Genomic DNA, 24141 nt, shown 5'->3' on the forward strand with positions numbered 1-24141 from the left:
ACCAGCATCTCTCTTGCCCCCGGGTCATAGCTCCCTTCTCCCGCCCTTTGCCGGGAGTGTCCCAGTTCTTATCGCTGGGCCTACGTTTGCATGGGCTCCTTCCTTAAATAGTGTTTCAAAAGCAGGAAATAATATTGCGCATCTTCGAATTCCATGTGCCTAGTAGGGTGCCCTGGGATCCACACACGTGTAAATGAATGTATATGAATGGCTGAGTATATGGCTCTTTTTAGCTTTATAGGGTAGCCCTGCGGACATTGGACGGCAGGGGCCAAGCATCACATCCACCTTATTAAAGGCCGCACCTGCCAGCTCTGCTAATGCTTTTTGTCTTTAGATTTACTTTGAGGAATGGAGCTGCTCCACCTTTCTCATAGTTAGTGTTTGCATGAAGTTTTTCCCATTATTTCTTTTCAACTACCTCTATTTAGATCTAGATCTAATATCTTTATATTTGGGTTTTCTTTTTCTACCCAGTCTGACAATTGCTGCCTTTTATCAGAGTGTTTAGTACATTAATTCCACTAGATGTAATTATTGATATGTTTCGTTTTTTTAAATAACAGCTTTACTGAAATAGAATGGATATGGCTAGGTTCAAACTATTGTGGAAAAACCTGTTCAGGATTGAACATTGCCACACTCGCATATGAGGCTTGTTCTAATGTCGATGACAGCAGTCAAACATTGGAATCTGCTTTAAATCATGTAAATAGTTTATTGATTTCAAAGAGAGGGAAGGAGAGGGGGAGAGAGAGAGAAACATCAGTGATGAGGGAGTCACTGATCGGCTGCCTCCTGCACGCCCCCAACTGGGGGTCGAGCCCGCAACCCGGGCCTGTGCCCTGACCGGGAATCGGACCCCAATCGCCTGGATCCTAGGCCAAAGCTCAAGGGCTGAGCCACGCCCGGCCGGGCTAAAGGGCTTTAATGATTATTTGCTTTACGAGTAGGTGTACCTAAGGATGACATCATTGTGATCGCATTCTGTGCTTATTTGGGTGACAGAGCCTTGGTCGGCTTGAGTTGGCAATGTCGGCTTTTGGAATATGTGCTGAATTACGTTGGTTACTGTCCTCAGGGTATTTCAGAAGTACTGCTCCTCCAGCCAGAGGACTTGTTGGCATGAGATGGTATTTTCCAGCTGCCCGTGGGGCGTGTACTTGACTTGAGAGAATCCGGCTCTATCAACACACCGAATAATGATTTACTTGCCTGTCCCTTTTCCTTGTAGCCTTGAGAAATTCCAGAAAACAGAGTCTCTTTGTCAGGGAGAAAATGCAGCCTTTCTGTGGAAAGCTTTGAATGGGTTTCCTATGAAAACACAGGAGGCTCCTTATCTTCCGATCCGTTGGATTTTCCTATCAACGTGGGCATCGGCTTCGATTTCCACGCCTTCCCTCGGAAACCCGGGGCAGGGCTGGGGCAGGCGAGCCGCCGGCTCCTTTGGAAGTCGTCGTCACGGCGGGCGAGCGGGACGAATGTCTGTGTTTTGCAGAAGCGCCGTGTCCAGGTGGCCTTTTCCTTCTGCTGTGTTCATACCAGTGCCCCGCCCGACTTTGGGTCTAAGAACCTACTTCTAGCTCTACTGGAAGCAGTGACCCGGTATAGAGCATTTTATGTGTGATATGCAATCACGTGGAATAGAATTTTTACTCAGTATTTTTCGATCTTGGTTGCTGCCCGTGGATGTGACTTATAAGATTATGTGTATTTTAAACACCGCAGTCCTCCCCAGCCGTCGTAAATATTCATGAGCTCACCCATAACTGAACATGCTTGAGAGGATGCTTTTATCGCCATGGTATGGCCAAGTACCAGTTTGTCTGATGTGTTTCATATTTACAGGCTTAAAAAAATTCACAGATAATTTTCATACCTATGGTTTGGTTCGTCCCGTTCCTAAATTTCAGTCAGCTGCATGCGTTGTGGTTTGTTGTGTCTCGTTTGTTCAACATGAAAAGAACTCGCATGGTAAACGAATACTATGAAATGGGAAAAGATGATTTCTGTTCACTTACCCCGTTCTGCCCAGGTCCTTCAGTGATAAGTACAGGAGTAAAGTTTCTAATGAGAAATTGCTAGTATAAAAGTTGCAAACGAAAAATAATCTATTGTGATTTTTTTTTTTTGAGTATCCTTTCGATGGGGGGATTTCAAAAGAATGTCCCAAATAAACCTGTGAATTGTTTACGAGACTGGACGGAGGGTGGGTTCCTGTGCTAGTCAAGTGCATTCACCGACCCACCTGTTACCTGGTGGCCAAGGTTGGTAAGCGCCGAGTTCCCCAAGTTTCTCTCTTGTCTTGCGTTAAACAATGGAAACTTCTGCCGTATGGTCCCATCGCTTCTTCATCAGGTTCCCCCCGGGATACCTTAGTGAGTTTTCAGCCCAGTGCCTGATCGGATTTTGTCTCGGGCGAGCTGGTTGGCCGAGAGTGTAGACCCCGGAGGCCAGGCCTCGGTGGGGCCCCCCAGTGTTGTCATTGTGCCTGTCGAGTGGGGGCAGCTTCCTCTGACGGGGGGCCCGGGGCCCAGACAAAGACGCGGCTTTTGTCTTCTGGGAGAGGCTAATCCCGCCGCCGAGCTCTGGGAAAAACCTTTCATGGGAGAGCAAGAAAGCTCGCCTCGGAGGTGAAGGGTTAGCAGTTTAACCTCTGGCTGGAAAATAAAAAGCCGGTTGGGGGGCGGGGGGAGTGTTGGGAGGGGCCCAGGTGGAAGAGCTGGGGGGGAAACAGCCACGGGCTCTACGCTGTGCTCGCCCAGCCGGGTCAGCGAGGGGCACTGGCGTCCAGCGGCCCACGCCTGCTCCAAAGGGGTCTTCTGACTTAATTTTCTGAAACACGGGTGTTTATCTTCTTTGTCTGAAGACTGAATCTTGCAGACCACAGCGTAATGCAGGAAACATTGGAGGCGTCGTATCTTTCTCTGGCTCTGTCTCCCCAAATCACGAAGCCCCAGAAACACAGATCTCTGCCACGTTCTGAATGTTTATTTTCCTGCTCTAGGAGGACGTGAGTCTGTCCATCCCTTTTTCCCAGTCGTTCACCCCCAGTTCCCTTACTTCACCCAGGAAAGGGGGTAGTGCACGTCCCTTGTACACATTAAGACCCCCTTCTGCTCGGCTGGGCATTTGGGTTGGCACCTGTTTTGCGGAAACACGGACCTTTGGGTGGTCACTGTTTTTATCCAACCCCAGGGAGGAGCTGGTTGCAACTGTCGTGTAAAAGGCAGCTGGTGACATCTGTCCCAACAATACATAAGATCTAAGTTCTCTTTCCAGGAGGCTCATTTTATTTTATTATTTTATATTTTCAATACGTTTTTATTGCTTTCAGAGAGAGGAAGGGAGAGGGAGAGAGAAGCGTCAGTGATGAGAGAGAGCCATGGATGGGCTGCCTCCTGCCCACCCCCTGCTGGGATCCTGCCCGACCCCCGGGGCCTGTGCCCTGACCCGGAATCGAACCACGACCTCCTAGATCCTAGGTCGACGCTCAACCGCTGAGCCACACCGGCTGGGCCAGGGGGTTCATTTTATATGTTATATGTTATTTGGATAATTGCAGTAGCCTGGTAGCTGATCTCATTACGTTGCTGTTTTTCAGTTTCCTCAACATAGCAGCCAGGTGATCCTGTTAAAATACGTCAGAGCTTGTCACGTCCCTACCCCAGCGCTCGGGGCAGGTGTGCTCGCCTCGGTCACGTGCAGAGGGTGGCGTCTGTCTGGGATCACAGACCCCAGCCCTGGGCTCTAAATCAGTTATTGCATTTACAGTAAAGCCTCTCAGTGAATTTATATGAGTTTTAAATTGCATTTCTTCTACGTTTAACTTTATTGCGACTTGAAAGTATTCCGAACAAAACACGATGCGTGGCTTAATTTGGTTCTTTAGTATTTTGTTTCGTAGTTGCGTTTTTTCATTTTAAAATTAGCTTTAGTAGTTATTCTTTATTTGGCTCACACAGATGTTCCTTTTAGCAACTCTGAGTCCTTTTTGAAGATAGGACATTCCGTTCGCCAACTCCGGCTTATTCCAAAACGATTGAGACTGTGTTTGTTACACCCGAGACTGCCAGGAGTCTCCTGACTTCAAACTGTATACAAAACAAGAAAAGCTTCCACCCGGTTTGCTCTTCTGCTTGCAATTATTTCTTGGTGTAAAAGGAAAATTGCTTTAAATACTATAAATAAAATGAGCCTGTTTAATGGGGTTCGATTAATCGTACATTTCTGAGGTTTCATGTTAATGCTGTATGTCTTAAAAATGTATTTTAGTTCAAAGAGTTAAGTACATTGAGCACGGTGACCGTAAGCACAGTACTTTTTATTTAATCAAGAATATATAGAGAAGACAGTCTCAAATGCTAGCCCGAGAGTTAACGTCTAAAGCAAGGCCTCTTGTCTCTCCTTCCTTTTAGGGGAAACATAATAAAAGCTGTTGCTTCAGGATATGATGAGCAGCTCAGTTGACCAGAAAGTATTTCAGATTTCACATGAAAGACCATCTTTCTCTAAGCAGCCCATTGACTCCCCCCTCCCCGTGTTCTTACAAAAACTTCTGTGTTGGCTTTGAATGATTGGTATCTGAAAAACGTCAAAACATTGATTCTCAGTTGTAAATTTCTTGTCCTAGATTAATCAAGATTGAACATCTGCGGTGCAGCATTGCTTTCCCTTTTTTTGTTGTTAATTTAAAAAACACACACACAACTCTCACGAAGGGCCCTTGGGACAGATGGCCCCTCACGGTTGATGGTTCGATGACCGAGATCACCCACAGCTTCAGAGGAGTGCGAAGGAAAGAGATTGCTTTCTTTGTCAAGGTGTCTCCAATTCAATTCTCACCCATTAGCCCTGTTTGGTTAAGTTTGGAATTACCCTATATGTTCGGAATTACTCTATCAGGTGATTGATGAGGGTTTTCATGTTATGATAATAGGTCTTGTTTAAGAGGAATGAAAGACGCAAAATGATAAATATATATATATATATATATATATATATATATATATATATATATAGCCAACCTGCTACCAATCGTATTGTCGAGTTCTTTGAAGGCCCGTTTTCATTGCCTTTGCTAGAATTCACTTAGCTCTGAGCAGAAAGAGCTTCACTGTTTTGAGTAGTGAAGCGGATTTGAGTTAATTCTGGGGAGAAACATCTAGAAAGGCTAGAATTATCCGTTAAATTGCTGCTATGGTTTGAGTTTCCAAAGCACAGGAATGACTTTGCAGTAGGAGCTGTTGGGTTTATCTGAGCGAGTCTTCCCAGGGCAGATCATCACAGCGGGGTGATTATATTAGTTGTTTTTGCACCCGCTGCTTGTATATATTTTTAAGAGGTGAAACAAACTGACAGATTTCCCCAATTGCCTGCTTTTTATTTTATTAAAAGTTTTTTGTTTTTTTTTAAATATATTTTTATTGATTTCAGAGAGAGAGGGAGAGAGAGCCATCGATTGGCCGCCTCCTGCACGCCCCCTACTAGGGGTCGAGCCCACAACCAGGGCCTGTGCCTCCACCAGGAATCGAACCCTGACCTCCTGGTTCCGAGGTCGATGCTCAACCGCTGAGTCACGCCGGCAGGGCGCCTGCTTTTTATTTTAAATATGTACATTACGTCAAGCAATAAGTAGAAGCGTGACCTCTGCCATTTTGCAACTGGTTATAAAAGAAAACATCTTAACATACTCATTTCACTTCCCGATAAAGTTTTTGTGTATTTAAGTCACACTCAAATAAGAATTATTTTAGGTCTAGAATGAGAGGGTATTGATTTGAATCTGTGAGCGATTAATATATGTCTCTAGGTTTCTTCACATACAAATTTCCAAGTATCGTTCAGAGCGAGTCTGTAGGGTTTAGGCCAGCCAGTATTGACTAAAAAAAAAAATTTAAATACGTTGTAATTCATCGATACCAGAGCAGAACTTGAGCTGCCGGATTTCATAATTCCAAGTGCTCCATTTACTTAATCGTGTCTTATTTCTCAGTCCTACAGCCTAAAAAAATAGGCAGTCGGTTTTCTACGGAACATACAGTTCTAAAACGCATTAGCACGATTTGGCCTGACGTCGAATCGGAATGTTACGGGAAAATGTTCCTGTTCACGGGAAAAAACCCCACTTCCCTTTCTCTCAGCTTTTGATCAGCAGATCATATCTAAAACCACATTTCTGTTCAAATTCTCCTTCCGCTGTCGCCCAGGACTGACAGAAACCTCAAGCCCCGGCTGAGTCTGCCCGTGATTTCTCGCACCTCGGCGGCTGCCCGCGGATGGGAAATACCGCTGGGCTGGAGATCTGCCGAATTTCAGTGCCTGAAACAGCTATTATTTCTCCTTATGCCCGCCAACAACCCCGTCTTAGCAGAGAGCTAGCTTGGCTCCTAGAAAATAACTAGCAATTTACCCAAAACTCTCATCTGTGCACCACAAACTCTAACACCTTGGGTTCGAAGCTTCTCTCTTCTTTTTTTAATTTTTCCAAACCATCCTCCAGCCTCTGTCCAAGGCTCCCTCGGTATCTTGATGACGACCCCGGTGCCCTTCACGCCTCCTCGGGGCCAGTGCGCCCCCTTTTCCTGGCTCCCTGCTGGCCCGTCGGCTCTCATTTCAACACGTTCGAGTCTGGCCCCCGCGTCCCGGCCCTGCCGGCCGCTCGGGACCTCGGGCCTTGTGCTCCACACGCAGCGGCCAGGGCCGGCCAGCACCTTGCTCAGTGTTTTGCCACATTTGCTTAAGATTTTTTATTTCTATTTTTCAGACACGCTCTCGTCCCGTGCCTTTCCTAATAACACACCCTCCGGCAGTATTTTTGTTCCTTTCTGGTTATTTTTCCCCCTCCTTCGGTTGAGGTCGCCGTCTGCGTGGCGGTTTTCCCTGTGATACCTCGGGGTACATTGTTGGACCCCGTAGCCCGGTCCCTGCCTCTCCAGCTTTCCTTCCTGACGCTCTCTCTCTCTCTCCTACCCTATGCTCTAGGAATATGGCTTTTTTTCAATGTATTCTGCTTTTTTCTGACCTCCGGGACGCCATGCGCATTGTTTCTCCAGCCTGGACTGTTCCCTCCTGCGCAGGCCCCAGCCCCAGCCCCCCTTAGACTGGCCGAAGTGTTCGTGTTCGTGGACTTTCCTTCCTGCGTGGTTTAGGACTCTCCAGATTAGATTAGATTCCCTTATGCTGGCCGCTGGTGTCCTGTCCTGTTAATAGAACGTCATTAAGTTTTATTGCCTTGTGTGTTCTAGATCCCTCTTCTCTAGTGGTGGGACCCTATTTTGTTTGGTTCACCGTTATAACCCCCCACAGGTGGAAAGAATAAAAATTCCACATTTTCCTTAATGACTCTGGCTCATTTGTACTCGAGAGACACCCCCCTTCCCTCGTTAGGAACGTTTGTGAAGTTAGCAAGCCAGTGAATTTTCAAGTTGGCTCCAAGTCTTCTCGCCTTGTTGAAAAAACAGTGCTTTGCACACAAACAAGATAGTCCTGGCATCTTCCTTCGCGGATGCGGCGGGCGTTGGCCGGGAGGGACTGACCTTTAGCCTGGCCTTGCGCGGATGCTTTTGAGTGACACTGATTGAGCACAAGTTAAATGGGACAAAAAATGTGCTGGTTATGGAAAGGATTGTATTGAAGAGAGTTGCTCCTTAGATCTCAACGAAGAAAGTTCCAGCCTCCGACGTTAACAGGCTTGTGCCTGAGACAAACACCTCATCGGTTTAGCCTTAATTTCTCATTCGTAGGATTCTGATCCCACAGTGTGGGCGAGCCGAGCACCGAAAGCTGTAGTCAAACAAAATAAATACACTATACATCCCGCCTTTTCAAAGGTATATAGTCTCCGTATTTTTTTAAATAGCGTAGTTGAATCACGCTTACATTTTAAGTTATTTAAATTTTTGTTTTCAGTTAAGGCCCGGAAAATGTGAAAGGTCTGATTACAAAGGAAAATTAAATATTACTGCCTTTATCTCACTTTACCTCTTAAAAAGCCTTGACCGTGAATTTGGAACACCTGCGCTGGCGATGCGCAAAGGCTTCCTGAACCTGTCTCCTTCCAAATGGAACGATTTAATAAAAATTCGTACGTTTTTCTTACCACCCTGTGACAGTGTCTCATGAACGCAAGAGAGTGACCACGTTTATGTAAAATCCAAGCGTGTCTTCTTTCTTTCATATTTATTTGGCGTCTGGATTGTTGGTGGCAAAGTTTCTTTCTAAAGGGAGGCCCGGCGGGTCCTCCGAGCCCCCCGTAGACGTGAGAGAGGAGACACCCAGTGCTCGCCCGCGTCGCCGGCTCCGATGACTCCCCCCGGCCTTCGCATCCCGTCGCCCCTAAAGCCGGCCTCCGATCTGGTATCTGGGCAGCGACCCTCCTGGAACAGAAAATCCAGCCTCTGTGCATTACTTTGAGAGTCAGATTATTTTTTCAGGGCCCCCTGGTTTCTTCCCTCGCAGAACCTGGGGACAGCGGCTGCCGAGATGCGCCCGGGCCGGTGGAGCTCGTGGCCGGGTTGGTCCATTTCACACCGTGGGTGCGCGCGATCCTGCCGCCCACGGTTATGTTTTACTTTTCCGATAAAACCAACGTGGGAACATCCGTAACTCTGAAAGTTTCCATTTCGGAATCTTAAAAATCTAAAGCACACGAATAAAATACTGAGTTCTACAAGTAGTGATTTTTATAAGCATCTCACCGAGTTATTAATTTTACTTCTTCCTATTCCAAAGGTCACGAAAGGTCTTAAAAGATAAAAATATTTCATTTTAATCGCCATCCGCTGTAAATGTTTCAAGGAAAACCTGAAGATTATTTGGAAAGTATCTTTGGCGATGTTAAGAGTATTTTAACGACTGTTGCTGTGAAAGTGTTTTTGTCGTTGTTGTTTCTGTTCATCTGCCTCTGTTTAATGCCCTGTATCGATTATTTACAGATCCCGTGGTCTTGTGGAAGTTCCCAGAGGACTTTGGAGACCAGGTTAGAATCACTTCCTTTTATGAAAAACATTTGAAATTAGAGTATTATGATTATTACTACTGTTACTGCTACTACTGTACCTGAATTGCTGTCTGTATTTTCTCCTGACCAACCCAGAGAACAAAGGCCACGTGTGTGGGACGTACGTGGAAAATCTTGTAAAATTACCCTGCAGGTGGGCGATGACCAGGCCTCATCATGAAACCGATAGGAACTGAATATTCAGGTGGTTTTTTTTTAAAAAATATGTTTTTATTGATTTCAGAGAGGGAGGAAGGGAGAGAGAGAGAAACATCAGTAGCGAGAGAGTCATTGATCGGCTGCCTCCTGCAGCCCCCGACTGGGGATCGAGCCCACAACCGGGGCCTGTGCCCCGACCGGGAACTCGTGACCTCCTGGTTCATGGGCCGACGCTCAACCACTGAGCCACACCAGCCAGGCCGAGTCTCGGTTTTAAGCAGTTCATTCAGAAATCATTCTACAAATACGAGATTTTGAGGTCAGTGTGTAAGACCAGGAAATCACACCGAAAATGCAGTTACAGGGGCACGGTGACCATCAGTCGGGTCCTGGGGCAACTCAGAAATGCTCTTTCACCAAACTAGAGGGTGTGCTCTTAACCCGTGTCAGCCCTTTAGAGAAAGAGTAGGTTTATAAACATCTCAAGTATATAAAAGAAGTCCCTGCCGTGGGGACGTGGTTTTGGACACGTGAAGCTTCATCGGGTTTGTCCCCAAGTCATGTGCAGTTAGGTTAGAGCCTTAATGACTCAGTTTACCGTTTTGAAATACTGGTTTTCTCTCTGTCTTCTCAATGCTCCCTTGTCCACTGAGCCAAGAGCAAACGCCCTGTCCACCCCGAGAATTCCTAGGGGATCTGAAGACTCCTCCTTTCGGTTCCCACGGGGGCGACAGTGCCCTTGTCGCGTCCAGCCGCAGTGGATTTCCCAGGGAGACCCACTCCGCCGCTCCTCTCGGTGACCCACCGACTGGCGACAGGACTTTCTCAGTCGGGCCTGAATTGCTGCCTTGTTTTCCGTGTCTGTGGGGGTCAGTGGGACATTAATAAGCCCTCACATACTTAGCAAAATGCTAACGCAATTCACCATGTGATGGAGATGAACCTCGGTCACCCCAGGGTTCCAGGTCCTGGCAGATCTTACGGATGGACCGGCAGAGGGTGGAGCTGGAGGAAGCTATAGACGCGGCTGTGCCCAGTGACTGACTCGATGGCTGCAGAAATCAGACTTACGTGGGAAACTAGCCAGGGGCCGTGGAGGGTGGCTTTGCTATGTGCCGCTTGCGTAAGGGAAGAGCTAAAATATTTGAAAATCATTTCTTAAATCTTAACACTTCCGAAAAAATATTTAAACAGTTGTGTGTATGTGTTTTTAAAAAGTGAGTTTTTGGGGGTTTTTTTGCCTGTTTGGACTTGATTCTGTCATTTTTAACTACAAGTTGATCACATCATACACAGGAAAAAAATAATTCCATTGCGTCCTATACCAACTTTCGTTTTTCTAAATGAAAAGCATTAAAAGCCTTGAAGCGATTTTTGAGGTGTGGTGGTGAATCTTTGTTTCACTACCCCTGTGAGTATAAACATTATGTAAAAACACGTATTTCTAAGACAAATCGATCTTTAATTTTTAATGAAATAAGAGAATTATAATCTTGTCATTACTGCCTACTGTTTCCTATTAAAATATTTTATCAGTGACCTATCTTAATAACCCTAAAATATCCATTATTTCCTGTCAGTTTGTTTTGGATACACAGCGTCATCTTTTTTTGTACATTCTTGAGTCTGCAAATGAAGAATCAGAATAAAACGTTATAAGCGCAGGCCTGTGGGAAGGCGCTTGAAATTCTATCTACGATTATCGTTCTAATTATATTTTTCTCTCTGTCCATCTTCCTTTATGTGGACAAGACGTGTTTCTTTTGTAGATGCCGTATTAGGAAGCTCAAGGCAAAATCTGACTGCTTTCTGGTTTTACCTGCCTGCTGTCTTATCCTGACTACTTTAAAAATTTAAAAATTTTACTGCAAACAGGGGAGCTCATTGGGAAAAGCAGTGATGTTCCAGAAAGTTTGCTTTATTTTAGAAATTTTACTGGAAACCAGAACGTGTAGTCGATCAAAACCCCTACTGAAAAGAATATTTTCACATAGATTTTAGGTAATAAAATTGGAAAGCCCCTGAAAAATTGGCCCTGTTTTTCTGCTGAAGGGGTGAACAGTTTTCACTTGAACAAGCTCTTAGAAGGGAGGTTTTTATTTGTTTTTATGGCAGTGGGATTATAATAACCATGCGAATGATTCCCATCAATCCTGGCAGGGCTGACATTACTCAGGAGCCTATAGAAATGAAATAATAACAGATGATACAGATTTAAAGAGATAAACGCGGTTTCACGAAAACTTACTTTTTTATTGAGCAGTCAACACCTGGCAGGTGAATTTGGAATTTAGCCCTAGAAAGAGTTCTGGATCTTTGAGACAGAAAAGTTGAAAAATATATATTTTTTTCAAGATGACTTCGAAGTATCAGAAGCGAATTTCACCAAGTCAGGAGAGAAACAGTGAAACACAGTGTTAGGGCATGAACGTCTCTAAAATAGGAAGTTAAAACGAGTAAACTACGAACCAGGACGGACGCAAGAATGACGCCTTCAGGTGTCACTGGCCGAACATTTTTGAAATCTTTAAAAATTGACCTGAAGTCGCGTCTCATGAAATGTGTTACTCTGAGATCACTTTGCTTGTTCTAACCGTATTGTGCTTTGAAAAATGCCTTGTAGGGGAGATTTCTTTCCAGGAACAGGCGTAAAGTCGAGTGAGGCCTGCGGGCTACCAGACTCGGCAGCAACCCACCCGAATTGCCACCTTTTACGTTTTGCTCTGTTTCCCCCCCTACTTTCTCCCCCCTCTGGGGCATTATTCGTGGATACGTCCTTTTCAAGGAATATTGCCGGTTTGTTTACTAACGTTTACCGTGAAAACCTGAAGGGCAATTGGGCAGAACAGGTAGATGGGACGGTGTCGCACTGTTAACCTCTTGAAGTTTTAAAAACACCCTCTCATGAGCTGAAAATGTTGAACTTGGTCAACATATGGTCCCAGCCGGCCTCGTCCCCACCCGCTCTTTTGTTACCTCGCGATTGTTACCAGGCTTAATGGCAGTTGTGAGCCCCAGCCCTGGAGGTGGGGGTGGGCCCACCCTGGGGAGGCGAGGTGGAAACCGCAGCATGGATTATGGAAATATGGATGGATCTCAAAAGAGACCCCTTGTCAAAGGACGGAGCTCAAAGGGGAGCCGGGAAAACCGATGAAAAGATGATGGAGTATCCTGCGAAAGTGATCATTCGCAATCGTCGCTTTCATGCCCAGCTGCCGCGTCGTGGAGGGAAGGGGGGCCGCGTTTGTGTGCTACGGGGGAGCTAAAGGCGGCCAGATTAACAGTATTATTTATTAGACTTATTTTCATTTTCAGGGAGATAAAATATGTGCATTTTTAATAGGCCTCGCCTGTGTGAGACTTGCTAAACCTTAAAGACATACTGTTGGCTACGACGCGCCGTGGAAACATTTCCATTAGCCCACGAGACTGGATGCAAGCGCAACCCGTAAATAGACGTAATTTCAGAAATTAGCTTCGGGTTGGGTACCTGCGAAGTATTTTAACTCATAGCGACGGCGAATGCTACCTTTGAAATACGGATTATTGTCTGTTACTTTTACAGCCCAGCTATTCACATGCAGAGCTACATGTTTATTCATGTGTGTTTTTCTAGACAAGCGGGAACTGCGGCCTCCCCGGCAGGCCCGCGAGGGTGACCCGCGTCTCTCCCCCGGGCCTGTTGGGCCAGAAGGGGCGGCGGCCGGCGCAGGCCCAGCTGCACGTGCGCTTGACCCGCTTCTGATGGGCTGTGGGCAAGGAAAGGAGAGTCCTCGCCCGGCTCTGAAGCCGGGAAGCAGAGCTGAGGCCTTGGGGTGGAGGATCGGAATTGAGGGGGGATGATGTTTTCAGTTTTGCAGGTGCCGGGATTCTGGTGGGGACGTCTTCCAGGTGGTAGGAAGCCTCAGGAGAAGATGGGATGTGGGTCCATCCAGAAGGAAGTAGCGGAAACGGCCCTGAACCTCGCATCTGGCCGCAGAGCCAGGCCTTGGTCCCTTGTGGGCAGCGGTGAGATTAGATCCCCCCTCGGAGCCGAGGGCCTGAAGCCAGATCTCAAGGACGCCAGGGGAGAAGGCTTATGGGGAAGGACCCGGAGGTGACGTAGCCCGAAAAGAAAGGACAGAGGCAGGGCAGCCAGGGAAAGTGGACGCAGACATCTCGGGGAGATGCTCGTAAGCGGGGACCTGGGCTTCCCGGGTCAGGGGACAGACCACTCTCAGTTTTCATCCCGAGTGTTTCCTACGCGATAGTGCCGAACAAACACAGGTGAACGGAGTGAATGAAGGGTTACAACATGCCGGCGAGTCAAACACGACGGAGGCTGGGGAAGTGCAGCAGTTGGAGCCCTGGCTGGTGTGGCTCAGTTGGTTGGGCGTCATTCTTGCGCCCAGAGGCCGCTGGTTCGGTTCCGGGTGTTGCCGGCTCAGTCCCCAGTAGGGGGCGCACAGGAGGCCGCCGATGGATGTTTCTCTCGTCGACTTTTCTCTCCCTTCCCCCCTCTCTAAAATCAATAAAAACATATATATTTTTAAAAATGTACAAATTAGAAATCCCTGCAGACTGAGAAGACTCAACAGCAAGAAGTAAGAGGCTTGTCGGTCCGACATCCGCTCAGCGGAAGGACGGACTGGTCTGGTTTTACTTTTTCGCTGACCAAGGGTTGCCTCTAACTTTCCCAGGGTTTCCCTTGGTCTGCTTTGACAAAGAAGTCACCCCTCTTTTGTTTTTAATTACTCCTGATTTTTCCATATATCCCAATAAAATAATATAAAGGATGACCAGAAGGTAGGAGATAATTTATTCAGGAGGGTTATCAGCGCTTCACTGGGGAAGTTTATCAGATAACTGTATATTCATAATTTCTGGTTTCGGAGGGGGGCCCTGTACGAGAGGCCGCTCAGGGAGCTGTGGTTTCTCTTTAAGGTCATTGAGGCCAAAGTGGACCAGATGAGGCGTGAGAAACACGCGCTGCGATTTGGCGAGACCTGTTTGGCGGCTTTCTGCGGGTGAAAAGAGCCAGTGTCCAGGTCCTCAGAGAGGGAGTTGGGCATTACGAGAACTGAGACCTGAAGCGGCACCTTTGTTTATAGTCCCAGCCAGAGGCCCGGGGTGACCTCAGTGGGGGGTGGGGTGGGGGTGGGGGGTGCGCCCTCCGGCGCTTCTCCAGCAGGTGGATGCTCTAACGGGCGGGCAGATTCGCTTGCACAATAGTCGCTCACCGTATTTCTATTTAGAATCTCAAGACACATTCATTAAAATAAACACATGACTTCAAATTTAATTGTAGTTCGACCTATTAGAAATAATGGGCCTGGACATTTTTTATATAAAAGAAAAGTCTGGTGTAATTTACGATAACCTAAAAAAAAAAAAATCAGAGTTCCTGGATTCTTGGCTTCTTAGTCCAGCCTGCTGACTGGATCCGAGGAATGCTTTATTTTAATTACTAAGTACTGAGCTCCTGCTTTAATCCGAAGGGTCTGAAAATGCCGAGTGAACTTCACGGATTGTTATTGGTAAAGGTAAAGCTGACCTCAGGCGGTTTGCCGTCCGAGCTACAGCTTTCCCATGTCTTTGACCAGCGAATACAGCTTTGACCTAATTCCCACTCTGGCCCAAGACAATCAAGTTCCCTCTCAGCCCGGAGCCCCTCGATTACTGTGAACTTTGGGTGACACCATCCTGCCAGTGTCCCTCTACTATCATTTACTCTACTTGCTCTGGCTGGACCCTCTTTTTGATATGGGACGTAGGACTTTGTTACCGATTTTCAATAATGTGCTTCCAAATTTAATCACTTGGTAGTTTGCTCACCTGTGAGAAAGAATCCCCTTATAAGCCCTTATTTTTAAGTCTGTTATTTGAAAGGAGTTAATTTATGTTTTTACAGTAAATCTGATATTCTCAGGAGTAAACGACAAGCATAAACATAAAGGAACATTGGGGTTTTTAGTTGTTGTTGTTGGTTTGTTTGCTTTTTGCCCCAGGACTTAATTTCAAGGGACTCGAACCACCTAGGGCGGGTAGGACTCACAAGGGCGATTCCATAGGGCCCCACCCCGTCTTCCCCGAGTCTTCTCGTCCCGGCCTCTTTGAATTTTCTGGACGCCCGGTTGAACTTCGGTTCTGAAGCGTTCATTGTATAATCTTCACTTTCCACGTAGAGGGACAGTGTTCACCAGGGAGAGACCAAGTAGGCCTCGGATTCGGGCATCTGCCGATTAGATACTGGGACCCACGTGAAAACAAAGTAAAAATAAAATACATAGTGGGGGGGAATAACGGTTAGAATATTTCAGAGAATTGAGAGGATTTTGAAAACCCAAAGAATTTTTCTCAGCTAAGGAAATTAGGTGTCTTGTAAAAACAAAAGCCTGTAGAAAACGGGGAAATAACGTTTGAAATGTATTTTCTTAAACCTTTTACATAATCTATGGGTGCCAGCCTAGAAGTGTGTGTGTGTGTGTGTGTGTGTGTGTGTGTGTGTGTGTGTGATCAAAAACACTGTCTGGTGGAAATATCAGACTTAATGAACTCTCCCAATAAATACAGAAGTACCCCTTTTAATTAACATTATTGCTAAAAGCATCCCCCCGACACTAATTGCATGTATCTTATCCCTCTGTCTCCCTCTCTCTCTCCCTCCCTGTCTCTCCCTCTTTCCTTCTCTCTCTCTCTCCTTTTTTAACTCCACTTTGAACAGCACCTGTAATTAAGGAAGGACTCGGAGCCGGGGGAGCTAGGTAGGACTTGCATCTATTGATCTGTGTAAACCCAGCTTCCACTGTCAGGAGAGAAACAGTCAACTGCTGAGCTGCTTTGTCACTGACATAAGCTGAGAGAGGATTTTTTTGTCTATACTGTTTATACGCCAGTCTATAGACCTGCTGGCTGGCTGAATTTTAAAGAGCGCGGAGGTTTAAAGACTTGTCCCCCGAGGGGCGCCTCTGCCAGTTGGGAAGCGAGCTGAGGCTGTCTTGCAGGAGCGTGTGCATGTGTGTGCTGGTGGGAGGAGGGGTGGGTGTGAAAGCTGCAGCCACTAAGGGAAAACCTTCTTAATTTGAAGCTTAAAATCTGTGTGAAATAGATTGCTAATTTTTGGTATATTTAGAAGCAGACAATAAATTTTGTATCTATCTATCTGTCTATCTTTGTATCTATGTATCTGTGTATCTGTGTGTATGTATCTGTGTATCTATGTGTCTGTGTATCTGTGTATCTGTGTATCTATGTATCTGTGTATCTGTGTGTATGTATCTGTGTATCTGTGTATCTATGTATCTATGTATCTGTGTATCTGTGTGTTTATGTATCTGTATCTATGTATCTATGTATCTGTGTATCTATGTATCTATGTGTCTGTGTATCTATGTATCTATGTATCTATCATCTATCTATCTATTGTTACAGAAATGCTATGAACACTTTTGCAGGCAGTTATCTAGATACTAAGTGTGTACTAAGTGTGGCTTATGGTCTCACTTCCCCAGCACATAAGGATTTAGCGATGGTCCCATGAACTGTTCTCATTTGTAATGAACCCATTTTCATCTTCAGTCACTTAAATTATTTCAAGGTTAGCCGGGCCTTTCGTTACATTTAGGGAAATATCGTCAGTAGGGAAACAGTTAGCTTTTCCTAAATCTGGGGTCTTACTTTTGAGGTCCACGTTCCTGAGCAAACGGGGCTCCCCACCCTAAAGACAGAAGGTTGCTGTTTTACGGGATGCTTCCCTCGCTGCCTTGGCGACATGTGGCGCTTGAAAGTTTCTTGGGTGCCAGCACTGGAATTCACAGTGATTTATTTTTCATTGAAACTGCGCTGCTCTCTATGTTTTAAAAGAGAGTGAGAGATTTTCCTTTAAAACACTCACTCCCGTGTTTCTGTATAGCGTTTAAATATTTAGATGTTGGTCATTTCTCTGGGTATAAGTTTTATTGGTAAAGAGGTAATAGGTAAGGTATTTTTCTTTGGGGGGTTGGATCTGCATTGAGATAGGAGCTCTCTTTTTAACAGAAAAAGGCTCATCCGTTTCTGCTTTGTCTTGTTCCATCACCTGGCTTTGAACTCGTCTGCTGTCATCTTCAATTCTAAAGTTTAACCTAAGCATCAGAGTTCACCTGAAGTTGTTTTTCATATAGAAAAAAATAGATCTTTTTCTATTTGGGGCCAAACGGCTGGTAATGATTTGCATGTTGTTATAACTGTGAGTACGCGTACGATTTCTGAAAGCTTTAAAAAATTATTTTAGGATGAACGGAACATCGCGGCAGGTTTCAGAATCAATACGGTCATTTTCTACGCTTAATTAAAACATGGGTCTTCATATTGGCCAGTTTTTAAGCGAAAGGCCGCAGAATGCGACGCTGCGTTGCTTTCAATGTAAGAGCTTGTGTTTAGACGGACGTGTAAGGGTTTCATCCGAGATACAAGTCGGCGTTCCTGTCGCTGAATTTGCCCAGTCGCAGGGCCGTGCTCCTGTGGCTACAGAAGCCTCCGTCTAAACCCTTCTCCTGTGGGACGCGTGGAGTTTCCTACCTCCCAGTAATTCATTCTGCCGCGAGCTTCATTCCCTTTAATTGAAACAACATTTCTTTCTCCGAGCCAGGATCTGTCAGAAGTCCCCGTGGCTAGTCTGTGGGACCAGTAGCCTCCCCATATGGTGCGGGCGCTTCTCGTAAAACCCATATGGCCTTGTTGAGGGGACCCCAGCGGGGATGTGAAGGGTGTTAATACCCTTCAGGCCAGGCCTCGGCCTCCTGGGGCCCCCGGGCATTGTCTCTGCAATCTGCCCACGCACACCCTGGGCTCCTTTTTAATAATCAATTATTGTGGTCGGGGGACCTGCGCTATTTTCCTTAAGAAACACCCCCCCTCCTTGTTTTTCCCTCTAGAAGATGTCTCGGGTTTTAACGGCGTCCTTATAAACAGCCTAAAGCTTCCTTTTTTCTTTCTTTTTGCCTTTCCAGGAAGTTCTCCGGAGTGTGCCGAAGTTCTGTTTCCCCTTTGACGTTGAAAGGTACAGAAAGTCACCGTCCGAGCCCCTTTCCCCGTCTCACCGAGCACTTAACAATGATTGTGCTTTTTAAAAAATGAAATGTCCTTTCTCTTTATTGCTCCCAACAACAAAAAAAGACTGGAGGCTCCAAATTAAATCCTGTTTGGGACTCGGAAGTCTTTCAAATCATGAGATCTTTAGTTTTCTCTGCTGTGGCCCGGTTAGGACACGTCTTAAGGCTCCAGTTCTTCTTTTTTGGGCTTCAGGTACATATTCTAAGCACTAGCAGAAAAAATCGTGTTAATCTGTCCTCAATTAGAGCCTCAGAATTGTGTCTCTTAGAATCAGATGTGTATGTCCCGGCTTCTGTCTCACTTGTCCCCTTAGTCTGTGTGATGCTGTAAACCCGACGGGCCAGTGTCTCCCCAGAAGAGCTTTGGGGAGACCGCGCCCCATTCCGGAGGCCACAGGGAAGCGCTCTGGGCAGTTCTGGAAATCTCGTTACGCTTGTATTTTACGGAATAAATACCGGAGGGGCAGCGTATTACCTGGGTGCAGCTGGAATTTCACAGAATATCTAGCCTTTTGAACATAATTGTTTTTCGTGGGATGTTCACACCCTATTATCAGTGGGGGTTTTTTTGTGTGTTTTTTTAAAGAAGGCAGCAGGAGGGGATGCTAAAAGAAAATATATTTTAGGGAAATATCCCGCTCAAGATGAGGAAACACCTAAACTTTTACAATGCTAAAGACGCTGCTCGGAACGATGGGCTGGCTGGCGGGTGCTAGTGAGTGTTGCTGGTGGGTGGCAGCCTTGTTTTACCTCCTTTGGGGGAGCCAGTTGTACCTGCCAGTGTCGAGGTTTTCAAGGTAATAACGAAGACGAAATAGAGGAAGGAAAGCTGGGAAAGGGCGCCGTGAGTGTTGGACACCAGAGGGCCCAGAGGCACCAGGCCTGCGACCTCCTGGGCTGGTGCTCGCCGCTGAGCCACGCCGGCCGGGCCAGGTGTTGCCCCTCACGGTGGCACCTGCCTCGCAATTGAGTTCAGGCTCAGGCACGGCGCCCGCCTTTTGGTTTTAGAACCTCGCCCTCGCGGGGAAAACCGGCCGATTGGAAGGAGAAACCAGCGCGGCCCGCAGACGAACCCTCGCATTTGCTTTTCTCTGCGCACGGTCTCCCGCGAGGCTCTGTGTTTTCCCGTCGCTGTTTTCCAGGGCGTCGCAGAATCAAGTGGGACAGCACTTTGCCTTCGTCCTGACGGACATCGACAGCAAGCAGCGGTTTGGGTTCTGCAGACTCACGGCCGGCGGCAGAATCTGCTTGTGCATCCTGAGGTGGGTGCTGGTACTAAGAAAATAAAGTCGGGTGCGCGGAGATTAACTCTCTTTCTTTTGCACTTTGGTTACTTACGCTTGGGATGCTTAAAAAAAAGCATATCATTGTTTTCTTGTTTTCTCAAAATCTGAGTTGTAAAAGAATTTCCTTTACTTTCTCTGTGTAGCATCTATTAGGGTTAAAGATTTACCAGTAACCAGCAGAATTTTTGTTGAAAGAGTTGACTCTTTTAAAGATTTGTTTTTCTGGATTCACTTCTGAAAAATTAAGTAATAAGATAGGAGTTCAGATAATACATGTTTCATGGGTTAAATAGGGTACAAAACTCTTTTTTTTTAAAAAAAAGAATAGTTTATTGATTTTTAGAGAGAGGAAGGGAGAGGGAGAGAAACATCGATGTGAGAGCAGCATCGATCAGCTTACGTCTTGCACGCCCCCTGCTGGGGGTCAAACCCGTGACCTGGGTGTGTGCCCTTGACCTTGAATTGAACTGGTGACCTCTTGGTTCTCTGGATGAAGCCCAACCACCTGAGCCACACCGGCCAGGGCCGGTGCAAAACTCTTGAATTCATGTGTTCATTTCTCTCACTGACCCAGAGCTTGACTTTCTGGAAGTGACTTTACTGCTTTAAGGCACAATTTGCAAACTGGTGACCCTGGAGAGAAGGCTTTAGAGGTGTCTGATTTGGCCCCGTGGTGTGTTAAAAATCTTAGAAGATGTTTCTGACCTTATGCATGTTAGTGAAATTTCGCATAGAATTCATGTTATTCATGTTTCCAATTCCTTTCGCTAAACGGGAGCATGTAGCAGAATAGAAGCTGTTCCCAAGGGCAGCAAGAAGCCGGACCTGGGCCGCAGGTGTTTAGCTGCGACACGGGTCTGCCTGTTAGCCACCAAGTCCGACCGGCCGCCCTGCCATCGCTTGCGGCGTCCGACGAGCGGATGGTTAGGAGCGTGGCCCCTGCCTGTGCCCCAGCGTCTGAGTTGCTGGCTGTCGAGAAGAAGGGGTCCCGAGGGCTAGCTCTCCCTTCATAAGCCCTGATGAACCAGAAATCCAAGTTCTGTGAAGTGTTCTATAAAAACGGGACTCTCTACTGTGATTATAAGGTGGATATTGGCCGACCTAGATCCTACGGAAATATTTATAGAAAAAGAAATAACAAGAACCATTGCAGAGAAAACGTGGGTATGGGATTGATGTCCACGCCGTGAATTGGCTATTTAGCTGCAGTCACGTCATTCTTGGAGGGTTAGGGTGTAACATTTACTCCGAACGCTTGTTCGAGGTGGAGAAATGTTCAATCTTTTTTTTTATTTTATTTAAATATATCTTTATTGATTTCAGAGAGAGGAAAGGAGAGGGAGAGAGAGACAGAAACATCAATGATGAGACTCATTGATCGAGCCCGCAGCCCGGGCATGTGCGCTGACCGGGAATCGAACCCCGACCGCCTGGATCCTAGGTCGACGCTCAACCGCTGAGCCACGCCCGGCCGGGCATCCTTACAGTTTTGAGCTAGAAAACTTGCACGGCATGTGTTAAAGCCGCTTTTCTGCGTTCCTGGATGATGCTGTTCCAAGGCTTAAAAGTAATTTAAATTTGCCTTAGATTCCCCAGCTACGAAATTTGCACACAATGCTATAAAAACCAGGTGTGTGTTTTTTCTCCTGCTGGGTTTTATATTGTTCTATGACTTGAGAGTAAATATATTTGATTTCTATGTGTTTCGCTCGCTTTTTAGAAGAAATATTAGGACTTCGGCGTATTTAGTATAAACGTTGATACTGAATTTTGAATTTCCAGCTCCAGTTCTACCCTCGAGCTCTTTCTAAGACGCGTCTATCCCAGTTTAGCGAGATTTCAAAAATACCCTAAGATGTTAGGACCAGTTTAAATCTTATTTGTTGTTTGTATTCGAACTGCTTTCACAGGCTGGCAAACACGCAAGCAATAACGTCTTTTCCTGATTGGATTAACGTGATTTTACAGCTATAAAATTGTCGCCAGGGTTCAGAAGGAAATACCTTAACAGGAAGACAGATGGATGCCGAGGCCCTTTGTAGTGTCCCCGCTCCGGCCCCGTAACTCATACCACACCCGAAGCCTTCACACCGTTCCTTTGGGCAGATCCCTTGGAAGCAGAATGTTTCCATTTTACACATTTTGTGTCAATTTTCCAGACAGAAAAACAGCCTCTAGACATGAGAGGTTATGCTGCGGAAAAGCCGTTTCCTCGGTTTTATTTGATGACTCTTAAGCTTAGGTTCCTGCTGGCCCCTTGGATTCTTGGTAGTTACCTGACTGTTTGACAAAAGCCATTTCCTTTCCTTTATTTAACCTTTGACTTGGGAATGTAAAAGTTTTATCAGCTCTGGGGTGGAAGCGCAGGCCTGGGGGAGGCCTTCTGACCGCCGCGGAAGGGACCCAGGGTTTCCTACGTGCCTCTGCCTCTGGCCTGGGCTCTGTGAGCAGTTGAAATAATCTTATAATGAACCTTCGGAGACTCTCCTGCCTTTTGTTTTAAAATAACTTGCCCTAACGCGTTTGTTTTTGTATTTATATACGTTCCAAGACCAGGAGAGTCATGGGTGATCTTTGTTAAAGAAATCACATTTTCAGTTTATGAAAAACTTAAGTGAAATACCTTATTTGTTGAATACATTTTTTGGTAAACCTGCGAGGATTTCTGTGGTTGGCCGTAAGAGAGAAATTTTGACCGTCTCTGGGATTAAAACTGAGCGAGTGAAAAGGTGTTTTCACTTACCGATCATCAGTTTAAGAGCTTATCCGTTCGTTAAAAATCAGTTGCGTTGGACATAGATTGTTTGAAAATTACCTAAGACGCTGTAAAAATAAAAACATGAGCATAATATTTCTTACCCCAGCCAGGCGAGCGTAAATGATTTATATCATATGCACGTTTACGTCTTTGTTTTAAAAGCTTTTTAAAATTAGTTTTCATGTCATATTACATCGTAGCACAGTGGGTAATTTTTGTCCTAGGTTTGCTCGTGGTGCACTTGTGCCACGTGTGCCACGCCGCCCGCCCGAGTCATTTTAGGTCCTGCCGACATGAGACAGGAGCGAGGAGCGAGCACGCTTTGTAACAGAACTTTGGGTTCCGGGCCTGTCGTGAAAACGAGTCACGTGTAATAGCAACGTTTTCACTGTAACAGTAAAGAGAACACAGGCTTTCCGCCTTCCGGGGTCAAACCGCGTGAAAGATACAAACCTAAATGTTTATTTTGTCATCTTGTTTCTTGATTCTAAATAACACATATATACGTTTCCAGTTACTATTACTATTTTTTTTTACAGTTACCTGCCATGGTTTGAAGTGTATTACAAACTTCTAAACACGCTGGCGGATTACCTGGCTAAGGAACAGGTGAGCTGTGTCCTTCCACCCCCCCCCCCCCTTTTTATAAAATTGAGGTAAAGGGCCTATAACATAAAATCCACCATTTTAAACCACTTTTAAGTGCGCCGTCCTGCGCCGTGAAGGACACTCCCACCGCTCGGCCGCCGGCAGCCCGTGGTCTCTGGAATTTCTCGTGTTCCCCGATCTGACGCCGTATCCGTTCAGCATTAGCTCCCCATTGCCCCTGTGTGAAGGTGACTGCGCACCTCCTAGAACAGATCGCACAGCGCTGCTCCCTCTGTGACGGGCTTACTCGCCGAGCACGGTTTCAGGGTTCAGCCCACGGTCAGCCTGCGTCAGAATTTCTTCCCTTTCAGTGCTGCGTCCTGGTCCGCTGCGCGCCCGGCCACGGTTCCCTTGTCCGTTCACCTGCGGGCGAGCTCTTGGGTGGCTTCCACCCCTTGGGCGTGGTGACCGACGCCGCTATGAGCGTGGCTGTGCATTTGTTTAATACCTATTTTATTTATACAGTTTACTTTTTTTTTTTTTACTGTAGGAAAATGATTTGAATGTCACCCTCCAAGCTCTCTATAACCACCCGGTACCGAAGGCGAACAGCCCTGTCAATTTGAACGTGGTAAGGATCCCGTCAGTAGTTGATTTCTTGGGGTCGTCGCTGTTTCTCGTTTAAGAACACACTGCGTCTTAAAGTCACCTCCGCCCCCGGGGAAACGCCGGTGCCAGAGCAAACGTCACCAGCTGGTGACATTGAGACTTTTGGACATGCTTTAACTGTCCTAACCTGATACGTGGGGGGGGGGGGGGAGGGGTGTTTTGGTAGTTGTTAAATCACAGATAGTTTTTTTTATTATACACTAAAAGTAACCGAATCTGCGAGAATATATTTTTTTAAAATATCAGTTTTTATTGGTTTCAGAGAGAGGAAGGGAGAGGGAGAGAGAGATAGAAACATCAGCGGTGAGCCCGGCCGGTGTGGCTCGGCGGTTGAGCATCGCTCTAGGACCCAGGAGATCGGGGTTCGATTCCCGGTCGGGGCACATGCCTGGGTTGCGGGCTCCATCCCCAGTCGGGGGCGTGCAGGAGGCAGCCGATCCATGACTCTCTCATCATTGATGTTTCTCTCTTTCCCTCTCCCTTCCTCTCTCTGAAATCAATAAAGATAAAAATAAAAAAAAAAGGAACATCAATGATGAGAGAGTCATTGACTGGCTGCCCCCTGCACGTCCCCGACTGGGGATCAAGCCCCCAACCCTGGCACGCGCT

General features: G+C 46.4%; 1 protein-coding gene across 2 annotated transcripts in view; it reads left to right on the forward strand.

Annotated features, from left to right (window-relative positions):
• DENND1B (DENN domain containing 1B) overlaps window positions 1–24141 on the forward strand; it is an 86564-nt gene that overhangs the window by 11836 nt on the left and 50587 nt on the right. For both annotated transcript variants that reach the window (XM_081124087.1, XM_081124088.1), the window contains exons 3-7: window positions 8937–8980; window positions 18130–18179; window positions 19374–19493; window positions 22815–22884; window positions 23414–23494. In XM_081124087.1, the coding sequence (XP_080980213.1) occupies window positions 8937–8980; window positions 18130–18179; window positions 19374–19493; window positions 22815–22884; window positions 23414–23494 (365 nt within the window). The remainder of the gene's footprint in view (window positions 1–8936; window positions 8981–18129; window positions 18180–19373; window positions 19494–22814; window positions 22885–23413; window positions 23495–24141) is intronic.

Source organism: Miniopterus schreibersii (assembly GCF_964146895.1).
Source record: "Miniopterus schreibersii genome assembly, chromosome: 21".
NCBI lineage: Eukaryota > Metazoa > Chordata > Mammalia > Chiroptera > Miniopteridae > Miniopterus > Miniopterus schreibersii.